Consider the following 12,897-nt stretch of genomic DNA (forward strand, 5'->3'; position numbering starts at 1 on the left):
CTGAAAAGGACAGAGAGGAGAGAAATGCAAAGGGATGTAAGATGGCAGAGCTACAAATGCTATTAGAGGAGGAAATCCCTGCCGGTAAAAGAGCGCTTGTGGAAAGCTACCAGAACCTGTCCCGGGTCGCGGAATACTGTGAAAACAATTATGTTCAGGTAGGAGATTTGTAACGGCCGTTAAATGTGATAAATTTATCCGTAATCTCCGTCGTGTCTGCGGTGCTGGGTAACGTTAGTAGAAGTGAGTGAAACCACAGGCACAGGAAATGTTGGTCGCAACGAAAGGGATCCTCAAACCGCTAGCTAACCGGAGTGGCCTTTTCTCCCGGCACAATGATACAGCCGCAGCTCGGTGCTGTGTCAGGCATGGCCGTATTTCGATATTTTCTAGTTTCGGCTGGTCGGCCCCGTGTACCGGAGCCGTGACCACATTTAAAGGCTGTGTTCGGAGAGAGAGCTGCTGGGGGCTTTCAGAGGGTGTGTCGTTGTTATGACCAAGTGGTTTGTCATTGACTGTATTCTCTGATAGGTACCTGTGACTGAACACAATCTCGCCCCCCATATATATACATTTATCCATTTTTACACGACTTAAACCAAACAGGCGCCACACGTTTAGGCCACAGAAGAGCGTCTGAAAGGAAAAATGAGCGAATAAAATCTGTAAAAAGCCATTTTACTCGTGTACAATTCAAAACCTGGCGAAACGGTAACTATTTAGCGATGTATTTATGGATGTGACTATACCAGAAAAAGAAATAGAAAACGCCATTAAACGCTTAGTCACTATAAACTCATTATAACTGTGCCATATTGAGTAAAGACACCCTACTTACTAAGACTGTTAAAACGATTTCCATTTGATATTCACTCCCATTAGCCATTAACACAGGCTCCATGTATCTCTCATATGTTTGGTAGCTTAACGCTGGATGTCATTATGTAGGCCAGGTCCTTAAAGAAAAGCACAAGTAAGATTCTAGGTGTATAGTCAAGCTAATCAAGACACACACATTATGTATCAGTAATGAAAACATGGCTCATTCAGAACGTGTCCATGGATTATTTGCTTGTAATCAAATGCATGGTGCAGGTTGATGATAGGTGTGCCTGCTTGACTTTGCATAGCTAGACTGAAAATCAGTGTCAGGAGTGGGATGAATCAGATGTGAAAAGCAGTTGGGTCATACCAGGGCATGAGGACCTCAAGTTTTACTTTTATGAACATTTTATTCATGTTTTTGGAATGAACTTTTTTTGAAGAGAAGCCACATTGTAGCCAGTGTCATCTCTCCACCTTCAAAGTATTGTATAAGGTGGTTCAGCAACATGATGATATGATTCTCATAAAAAATACTATTGATAGCCTAATGTAGTTAAAATATTTTTCAAAAATGGTTGGGGATATCTAGCCTGAAGAGTTACTCTCAGTACACCTCATCACCTCGTTACTCTGGTGTGGTGTGAGTGTGTTCAGTAAATGTGGGTGTGTGTGAGCTGACACTGTAGACCATCGGTAGGCTGAATGGTCTGGTGTGAACAGTTGTGTCTGTTGACAGATGGGCACAAACCAGAAACCCCACTGTGCTCCACCTTTGTATTTTTTTTGACTGTGGTGCTGAGAAAAACCCACCATGTTTGCCGTAATAACATGTCAGATCACTTCACCGCGGTTGTCATAAGAAATGCAATGTAGGTTACTCTGCTTGAATGCACACTTACTAGATACTGACAAGCACACACCGCTCTGTGATTCAGTATGCTCATCCAAGTATAATTATGCAGAAAGCTACTAGAGAGTTTAAATGTTTTACTCTATTGCCAGATTTTACTTAAAGTTTCATAGGTGCATATACCTTAGCAGCAAATTTAGCTGACACAGTTAAGAGGAAATGTTATGCTTGTTGTGGTAAATTTATCTGCTATTATCAGCAATAGGTTAGAGTTACTGTTTCAGTCTAGAGACCTGGCACCAAGAGGTTTGAACTTTAAGCCATTGTAGTATGGTCTGATTCAAAATCTAATTTCAAGCACACACACACATACAGCCTTTTGTTTTTTGAGGGGATTTTCATCTCCTTTATGGCTGATTTTCAGAGCCATATACTGTTGTGGCACTCTTTTACTGCAACATGTAGACTTTTGTGTTTGTTTATTACAGCAAGATAGTCATGTCTGGAATATGAAGATGCTTGTATGTGGCTTCTCCCGAATAATGATTTCTTCAGGGACATTAAAAACATTAGCTAGAATCCTGCATGCATATAAACATACTTGACAAACACAACAGGGAATGTGGAGTAAGGAGGCTTTGCATGCCATTACTGCAGCTCAACAGATTGTGAGTGTTAAGATAAGTGGAATATGTTTCTGTATTCTGAATTCAGTTCTACACTGAGCTTTTTGGTCCAAGTTAGTTTAGCCTACTTTGTCACATACTATTGTCACCGATGTAAAATAATACCTGGTTGTCTTTTTGTAGGATATATCTGCATAATCCTGTGGGGATAGCAGTTTACAAATGCAGCTGTGTGTTCACACTATCAACTGGAATACCAGAATTATACACCATAACTGACAATGCCTGCCCTGATATGTAAATCCAGAATTAAGAGTTTTATTCTTAGATGAGATGTTTAAAATGGGCCATGTGAAAAACTGGCAGACTGTCACCTACAAAAGTTTTGGTGGCGTGAAAGCAGAACTCAGCTTTGTTCATACTTTTCTTAAGACCTAAAATAGCAACTCTTTGAATTAAATCTGCTTTAACATCCAACAATGAAATCATGCTGTTTTTTGGATACAGATGGGCCTGTGCTTCTATTGGTGTAAATGGATCTTAACACTTAGGTTTACACACCCACAAAGCACCAGTTAATGTATTTGACCAGTACTCTCTAAATGTACCAATAGATGTCAATATCAGTTATTTTTCCAATTATGAGAGAAATTTACAGTTTTTCTTCTCTCTGCAAGAAGGTATGTGAAGAATAAGGTGTTAGATGGAAGCTCATCATTCTACTACCACACCAAAATCCCCATCTCAGCCCCTTACTCCTCTGACTCATGACTTTTTCATTCATGACTCATGAGGTGCACAGTATCCAGTATCAGACCTCATGTTCACTGTGATGACACTCAAATTGCTTTATTTTATTATTATTTTTATATTGTTAATGTTGAGTCTGGTGCTTAACAAAAAAGGAATTCCAAGTGGAGTGCTCACAAAAAGCCTTTTGTAAGCTTAATACGAAACATAATATCTCAAAGCAGGAGGGGGAGAGAGTAAGACAGGGAGAGAGATCCGTAATGAACAGTGTGTGTTGGGGAGATGTAGGCTGTTATTGCCAGGGGTTTTCTATGCAAGATATTTTCAGACTATTTTAATTAGTTTGACTGTATTGGAAGTTTTATCCTCTCTTTAAATCTCTGCTAACACCCCCTCTGCATGCATTGCAGTGTGTTAAAGATAACAGTGTGTATTTCTGTCTGACATTATTGTTTATGTGTATTCATGAATATGTAACCATCTCAGCGCTCTGTTGGTATATATTCAAATTGTGGTGCGTAACTCAGGAGAGAAGCAAAATGTGACTCTGCAGGGTGTTTCAGCAATCTGAAAATGTCATTTGGAATATACACAACTCAGCGTTTTCCAAGCTCAGGTATGAAGACGGACTGGTGCTGAATAAGCCTGCAGTGTTTCCACCACTGCCTCCTCTGTGCGTGGCAGTGGCTGACCTGCAGGTCCCAACAGACATCAGCAACAGATATTGTTGCTGCAGGTGTTTTGCAAGTTAGCAGGTGGTCATGTTGTAAAGTTATGTCATGGTGATGGCACTCTACTACCACACACACCCCAAATTGTTGTTTGGTAACAGCAGGTAAATCATAGTGTTTTTTCTTTGTGGCACTTGAATTCACAGGAACACTAGATCAGAGTTTTAAAACCAGGCACAAAATAATCATTGTGACTGAACAGTTCAAGAGGCAACAGATAAAGCTGGTATTTAACACCTTTAAAGGTGTAGTTCACCATTTTTAAAAATGTGCATATGGGTGCTGTTGCTAAGAATTAAATGAAAAGATTTATACCATACTGTTTGTGAAAAGGAAGCTAGATCCAGGAGATGATTAGATTAGCTTAGCATAAAGACTGGAATCAGGGGGAAACAGGTACAGCTAGCCTGTTCTGGTGTGTAACTTGGCTTCTATTTTTTTCACAAATGAAGCTATATAGGTGCAAACATATAGGCATATTTTGAACTTTGGAGAGAGCCAAGCTTGCTGTTTCTCCCAGGTTTTATGTTAAGCTACACTTACACGGTCGAGACAGATGGCCGCCCACCCTGAGTCTGGTCCTGCTTGAGGTTTCTGCCTCTTAAAAGGAAGTTTTTCCTTGCCACAGTCGCCTAGTGCTGCTCATGGTGGGATCTGTTGGGTTTCTCTCTGTAAATTATATAAGATAAAGAGTATGTTCTAGACCTGCTCTATATGTACAGTTCCTCGAGATAACTTATGTTGTGAATTGGCGCTATATAAATAAAATTGACCTGCCTTGATTAATCTGTCTCTTGATTTGTAGCTTCATATTTGATGCAGAGACATGAGAGTGATATCAGTCCTCTCATCTAACTCTTACAAGAGAGCTACTAAATGTATTTCCCAAAATAAAAACTAAAAAACTAATAAAACATTATGCATTGTATATTCAAGTATTTTCTTTTGTATTTGTGTGTACAAAAGTAGCAAGTCATATACTCAAGAGTGTTGTGGATTATTTTATGATATATATATATATATATATTTATTACATTTTTCACTTATCACAATTTCTAGATTAACCTTTTGGATATGTTGAGTCTACAGCACAAGTATGAAGTAGCTACAAGATGTCATCATTCACTTTATTGCACAGCTGTGAGTGTTGAAAATGGTGATTCAGTGTATTCTTAAAAACAGTTTCTTCTTGCTCCACAAGGTTTCATAGATAATAAGTCCTACTCTGAGGTAAAACTTGGGGCAACAACAGCTGAAAAGATTAGCCAATCAGTCAGTTAGCTGGATGATGAAAATTGTGAACATTTTGATACTTGACGAAACATTCAAGTTCTTGTGGTTACAGTGTGTAATTACAGCCCCCACACACCAAACAAACTGAGGGTATTTTAAGCATTAATGAGGAAAAAGAAAATCAATACAATAAACCATACTGAAAATGACTGTCAGTTGTTGTCCTGCTTCTTTACAATGACTGACTGTCCCCTGTTGGAGTGGCTCTCTGTGTGGTTGCTTTATCCCTGTTTTGTTTCCAAACTATAAATATGTCCATTGAGTCCCGTTGCTATTTAAAGGTGTCCAGAAACAGATTTGTGCAGCCGGGTAGAGATTTGGGATCCTAGGAAATGTTTTGGCATTCCTGTTCACTGGGCACAACTCCCACGATGCACCTGTCCCATGTTGTTCATCTAAGTTATTCGGAAGTTATTGTTGTCTGATTCCAGGCTGCTTAGCATTCCACAGTAGTTGTTCCCCCAGAGAATCATACACTCTTGTTCACTTCCCCCTCAGATTTTAACAGAGCATTGCACTCCAACAGTGGAGAATGAATGGTCCTGTCAAATACAGTTCCCTGTAGAAAAAAGAAAAAACTGCCCTCTCACCCTCTGCTCACTCAACTAATAGACGAGTAACAATGAGAGTGCACCATTTCCTCTTGACTTTTTTGGACCTTATACCTTAACTTCCCTGTGGCAACTTCTCCATTTCTTCCACCCACACATCTTTCCACTGGCTTTTCTGACTTCTGATTTCTCTTCCTGTGTATCCCTCTTGCCTCTCACTGCCAGGCTCAAGACAAGAAGAAGGCCCTGGAGGAGACCAAGGCCTACACCACCCAGTCTCTGGCCAGCGTGGCCTACCAGATCAATGCCTTAGCTAACAATGTGCTGCAGCTGCTGGACATCCAGGCCTCACAACTACGACGCATGGAATCCTCCATCAACCACATCTCCCAGGTACACACCATGGCCCCAGACAATAAAATGCAATGCATTTTTCGTTTATTAAAATGCAATAGCTCTTTTTTTATTTGGCTTGAAATAACAATCAACAGAAAAGTCGTGAGGATCACAACGAATTGAACTGAACAATTTGTTTACAGGATTTTGCTTTATAGGAACAAATTATGTTAATTCTCAACTAATAGCAGAGGAATTAATTAACCTCAACTGCAGTGTTAACCAGGTCTTTATGTAAAACAGAATTATATTAGATATAGTCCTTTACTGTGAATGCAAACTCAAAACTTCCCTTACTCATTGTCTCGATAAATCCAGCATGATATGCATTTACACTGAACTGATTCCATCAGTACAACAACAGAGCTGTCATACTCTCCACCTCTGTCTCATCTCTTAACAAAATTCTGTTTTTACTCAAACTCACTTTGATTTATTTCCATTTTTTGATCATTGCTAAACTCCTATAATTGATACTCAGCATTTCCTGAACAGATGTTTCAAATTAAAAGCAGTTGAGTCACTCACAGGGCTCAATCCTTCCATCTTAATTGTCACAGACTGTTCCTTAACAGTGATTAAAGAAAAAATGCTAAGAAGTAGCCATTGACATTAATCTGTGAATAACAGAAAAGAGCAGTAGAATGATGTGACTGTTTGTTTGTTTTTATGCTGTTGTATTTGGGTGTTAAAATACCAGCTAATTTGAGAACTTGTGGTATTCACTATTCACTTTTTCATACCCTCAGTATCCTATATAAGAATACTGGTGGATCAACATGTGACTGTAATTGATTGTTTACTGTAGAAGATGCGTATTCAAGAACATTAGAATACATGCCGGCTGATATTATTCTGTGTCATAGTGCACACATTATAGAGACAGACAGATATGGCAGGGGCATGGATCATGCTGGAGCTGCCAAACCTCCACAGCCCCTCTTCAGTCCCTCTTGCTTTATCAGCAGTCCTCTCTCTATCTGATGCTTTCCCTCTCTGTGCGCTTCATGCGGCCACCCCTGCCTGTCAGCCAGTGAATGTCCCTGTCCTCTCCCTGTGTGCTTCATTAAGCCTGTCAGGGATGAAGTGAAATCCTGACGCCAGCACTCTCGCCTGGTTAGCATTTCCAGCTTCCTCTGTACTCCATGGGCTTCTGCATGGAGCTGAGGTAGTTTCACTCTAATGATGAGTGAAAGTCTTTTATTGATCCTTTAGATATGGTCAGTGATTCTTTATGTACCCCTCTTTGAAATGTCTCCTGCAGATATGATAGCACCAAAGAGCCTTACACATTGATGTGAACACTTGACATCACACTGGTGCAGAAATTGTTGAATCAGTATGGTCACTTAACTGGAAGTTTGTCTCTAAGAATCAAGGAAGAGACTTACATCAGCTTCAGTTTGTTCATCATGTTCAAAATACAACTTTTTCAAAACAGCCATTTTGACTTGTCGTGGCAGAAAAGCACGGTCAAGCCAGTATGAGCCCACATGCACAATGCAAGTGCCCTAGAACAGGAAAAACAAATGAAGCTATTAGAGAAGTTATTAATACATGTGCTTTTCCTTCTATTGCATGTGAATAATTCAACCAATACACTGTATACTAAAATGAATATACAATTAGCACCTTATGTCAGTACAGGAATAATTGTGCTACAGGAGGGCAGGACAGTGTAGCAGTATTATTATTTTTTAATGGAAAGCCCTGATAAGATACAGGAGAATGCTACATCTAATTTCTTTGTGTAAGGAGCTTCAAAATCATACGTTTTGTTCTATGACAAGCAAAGGCACCACAGTGTCTCTTGGCCTTGTGCTTACAATAAGCAATAAGCAAATGATGCAGTATTGTTATCTTACCAGCCCGTGTCCAACCTAAGTCAAGCCAACTTACTTCATGTAGGCTTCCAAGGGCAATCCAGTTGACATGGTTGCTTGAAAATATGAAAAAGGTGCTATCATATGGAGATCCATGTTGCTGTCCCAATGTAGATATGCCAGGGCACAAATTGGTTGGATTTGCCTCAAATTGCTTAAATAGAGAGAGAACTGAATTTACTTCTACATGCTTCTCATACACCTCTCCAGGGCGTAAATTCATTATTCTAGCAGCGATGTGCCCACAAAATTAAATTATAACTTGCTCAGTTGTGCCAAGTATTTTTCTGGCTTAGGCTGTGCAAATTGTCCTGACTTGAAAGAGTTAAATGGGATTAGAAAGAGGAAGATAGCCAAACTCACTGCCAAATCCAAGTCCCATCTCTGTAGGATTTGAAAGCCCACAGCAGAGACGGCTGTCACAAAATTATCCAAGATGGGCTGCTACCTAAATGCAATACAACAGCGTGTTTAATCAAAGCATAGCTGTGGCAGGCCATTTCTTCTCTTTGTGGGTATATCAGCTAAATTGAATGGTTGTGGGTACATTCAGTTATAGTGTCTGATCCCAAACCAGTGCAACAGTAAACAAAATAGAACTGCTTCTTTTTGATTCTATTGGCATGGAAAACATAAAAGACCCTCCCCTGAGTCACTTTACCCCTCTTTTCCATTTCCTTGAGCTCTGTCTGCCAGTTTGCTTCTGAGTCATCTCTTTCCTTTTTTATCCAGAATTGTCATTTGTTAACTCAGTGACACACTTGTGCCTCTTTGAGATCTGTTTCAATTGGTCAAATCCTCTCAAGTACAGAGAGAACCTAAAATTATATGTGGGTGTAAATGAAAAAAAAAAAAAAAAAAAGCGAAAGTGAGGTTTCATCCATAACCCCAGAATATTAGTGTCCACAGTAGGATTTTCTGAATTTGTAGACTTGTTACTAAGCCATATATGAGATCATCGATGTATGAAATCACACATCTGTTGACATGCCTTGGAATCTCACTTCAGAATACATCATATTTTCCTCCTGCCAGCAACACTTCAGCAACAGCAAACATGTCTACAGCTTGTTCTGCTGTGCTGCAGAGAATAATTGTTTGCTAAAGAGATGTATTTGGCTGAAACTACTGTAAAGATCCAGCAGATCCATCACAGCTGTATCTGTTCTCAGAAAAACTCACTACAGAGATCAAGCAGACAGCCAGATGTTTATTAGTGTAAAGAGATTACAAAAGAAAATGAGATAGAGAGAGCGCAAGAAGGGCAGACAGGGGTCTCTCGTCAACAATTAGGTAACCGTTATTATGTCTAGATGTTTCATAAAGATTACCTCTCCATGATACCTTTTTTCAGTGATCTGCTTGCAGTGGAAATGCTGAGATAAAGCTGAGACGATCTAGTTATCTACTTGCAGATGTGTACCATGATTACTTCACTGCTGTCTTTATATTTCCCCATTGTCAAGATTTATTTGTTGTTAAATGGTAATAAACAACAGATGTGTGGTCACAGCATCTGTTGTTTGCTGTGCAGTGTGTGTACTGTTAAAACAAAGTAGGCCTAAATCTGGAGTCTATAAAGTTCATGTTCTTAGCATCTATCCCATCAACACCTACCTTTCTTCACTATGTCTTTTTGATCATGGCAGTTCACTTGAGGCTTCTAGTTTTACATATTCTCTATCTTGTCTCTGTGTGTGTGTCTGTACCTCTCTGTCTTTCTGAGTTTTGTTCTTTACTTTCTCTTATCTGCACTCCACCTCCACTCGCCTATCACTGGCAGGAAATAGGCGGGTCTTTTTTTTTTCTTACTTCCCAGCTGAAGCTGGGCGTGTCGCTTCAGTTTCCTCTCCTAAAAAAAGAGTCTAGCATGTTCTCTATATATATCTCACATGCAGCAGAGTGTTTTTGCGCAGAAGGAGAGGGGCGGCAGTTGCGGGTCAACTTCACAGCACCTATCAGACTTTGAATCTCTCAGTTGGATATTTCATCTCCAGCACCCAGAGAGAGGCGGCTGCAGCAGTGGGACTGTCAGGTCGACTGGAAGAAGTGTACGAATGGTGATTGATGTGTGACCTTGTTGCTGTGTGGGTCTTACACACATAAGAAAAAGATTTACAGACAGAAAATCCAGTCACACACACACACATACACATACACATACACATACATACACATACAGAAGCACAAATTCGTCTTTTATAGCCTAATGAGCTGCAGTGCATGTAGAATTAGCAACATAGTTTTACATATAAATAAATAAGATTTGTAACAGGTTATATGTATATGTGACCTCATATTCCACAGATGAAGCCCTCCATCCTCCCTCATTCAGAACTTTCCCTCACTCCGCACATCCGTTACCCCTTCCAGTTTCATCTATCATTCATAAATTGAAGGCCAGTCCTTGTGGGTGCCTGCTGTGAGTGGGTGCTGTGAGGGATGATGACTGTAATTGCAGAAGAGATGGAGGTCATTGGTATTTTCAATAGGTCCTGGAGCGAGGGGTTAAAGGAGAGCTTTGTCAAAAGGGCCCCAGGGTATAGGCCAATGGAGGAGAATAGTGGGTTAGTAGGAGTTCAGAAGGATGGACCCAGAGTGTTTGTCCAGGCAGTGGGAGGCCTTGGGATTTAAAAAAAAAACACAGAGGAACGAACTGAGTGTACATGTTAATGTTGCTGTTCTCTGTTCTTAATTGATTCACACAATATGGGCTGAAAGGGTTGACCTGTGAAACACATTAGTGTAATCATAGCAGGTGTTAAATATAGATTTGCTGTGCATAGACCATACCTGAAAACAGCAATTGCTACTCTAAATTCTTTAGTGAATGCTGGCACTCAAATCATCACTTGATCTCAAATGAAAGTCAATATGCTTAAAAAAATAGTACATATTTGAACAGTAAATGTGCTTAAAAAAGAGGAAACTGCAACCACTTGGGTTTCTAAAAATTCAAAATAATATTTCATAATAAAATCCTCCCATAGAAGGGGAGGGAGGTGATTGTGCCCTCTGAGCTCCTAGGAAGCTTTTAATGTGAAACAGATGGAAGAGGGGGTGAGTTTGCATTAAAAGCAAATTACTCTAACAAGCAACAGGGAGGAAATATATTTACAAAATAGCTAAAAATATGTTTACAAGACAGAGAATATTAGAAATCATGCCTATGTCTAATAATAACCTGTTTTAAATAAAGGCAGCTCTTTGAGTCGAAATGAAGGCATCTGGAGAGTTACCAGTATGCAGAGCAGACCGTCAATGTCTGTCTGTATCCCACCACTCAATTACTCACTCCATCTCTCTCCTGCAGACTGTGGACATTCATAAAGAGAAGGTGGCACGTCGGGAGATCGGCATCCTGACCACAAACAAAAACACCTCTCGCACCCACAAGATCATCGCCCCGGGCAACATGGAGCGGCCGGTGCGCTACATTCGAAAGCCCATCGATTACACACTGCTGGATGATGTGGGACACGGTGTCAAAGTAAGATTCCTTTGGTCTTTATTTCAAAATAAAAGCCCTGACTTTAGTCAAAGCAGATTTATAGGTCAATAAATGTCAGGATGTTTGTTATCTATGTTGCAGAAGCAACACTATTCTAGCTTCACCACAGCCAGACTGTTGCAGCTAAATCCCAAAGTCATTACTTTGATATATTGTCTTTCTAATGTCAACTTTGTGAGACCCGGAAAACACATACTTAGTCAAGTTCACGCCTGGCACGTTCATGTGAACAAGCTGACTGTCTGCTTCCACGATTCACTCGCACACATCCACTCACACCACGGGCCAATCAATACACTGGTCTTTTAATTAATTAAGTACAGAAACGCAAAGAAATGTAACAAACACTCATCCAAGAATAAGATGCTAAGTTGGTAGCTGACTGTGGCTAAAAACGTTTTGCTTGTCCAAGATTTTGCTCATGCAGAGTAACAACTTCCTAAGCTGGAAGTTATTAGGAGTGTGGGTGTTTGTGTGTGGAGTCCAGAGTGTGAGCAAGAAAAAGACATCTTGGCCAAGAGTTACTCACACCATCACATCCCCTATTGAATCGATCGTGGGAAAATATTCTTTCAACCCCTTTCCGGCTCATTATTCAATTTTTTTTATTCTCTCTCCCCATGATCCATCTGCTCTTTCCTCTCCTCTCCCCTCTTCTTCTTTTCGTCTTTTATACATCATTCTGTGTGTTTGTGCATGTGCGTCAGTGTGTACACACAGTTATGTGCATTGATTGTCGGTGTCATAAATTTCAGCATGTTTGAGCTGGCCTCTTCATCCCTCTCCCTCCGTCTGTCTCTGCTGAGATAGTGGCAGTCTACTGATTTCATCCGCTGATTTAAATTCAAAAGCGAGTGTTTCCTCCTCTGAGAGCTGGCTCACACTGAGGCACATTTGTCATGGCCCACTATGCAAATTAAGAATCATTCATGGATGCTGCAAATGATGGATCTCTGCAGAAATCAGCACAGATCAGTCTACCCTTTTTCATTTTTAATTATGCTTGATTTCTGCATTTGGGGAGCACCTTTAATTTAATCAAGCTTAGTTTTTTTGATCAGGTTTAGATCATTTTAAGAAGGGAGGAAACTTCTGGGGACTGAAGACTCCCTGACTCATTTTGAATTCTCTGTGATTTCTCTGTCTGGCTTAGTGTGTGTCTGTGTGTGGCTCTGTGTGTTCATGGATGTGCATTTGTCTAGCTCACTGCAGACAGAAATGCATATCATATTCCATATTTTTCCCCCAGAACACACACACACTCTCTCTCCCTCTTACACATGCCTGTAAATAATTCAGGATCAAGGATTGATATCATTTCATACTCACTACTGCACCAGCCCCTGGACAGAAATATAGAGAACTCTAAGAGTAGCGTACTAATGTATGCATGTGTTTGTGTATTTGTTTTCATACAGATACATGTTCATTTTGTGCTCCTGCTGCATGGGGAAAAGCAGCTTATTAGCACTCCATCTTTA

General features: G+C 40.1%; 1 protein-coding gene across 4 annotated transcripts in view; it reads left to right on the forward strand.

The window, feature by feature from the left end:
* The window catches only part of LOC108883867 (abl interactor 1), a 25,564-nt gene continuing 12,667 nt past the window's right edge, over nt 1–12,897 (forward strand). For all 4 annotated transcript variants that reach the window (XM_018677413.2, XM_018677415.2, XM_018677414.2 and 1 more), the window contains exons 1-3: nt 1–158; nt 5,852–6,019; nt 11,219–11,395. In XM_018677413.2, the coding sequence (XP_018532929.1) occupies nt 42–158; nt 5,852–6,019; nt 11,219–11,395 (462 nt within the window). In that variant the 5' untranslated portion in view covers nt 1–41. The remainder of the gene's footprint in view (nt 159–5,851; nt 6,020–11,218; nt 11,396–12,897) is intronic.

Source organism: Lates calcarifer, linkage group LG4, assembly GCF_001640805.2.
Source record: "Lates calcarifer isolate ASB-BC8 linkage group LG4, TLL_Latcal_v3, whole genome shotgun sequence".
NCBI lineage: Eukaryota > Metazoa > Chordata > Actinopteri > Centropomidae > Lates > Lates calcarifer.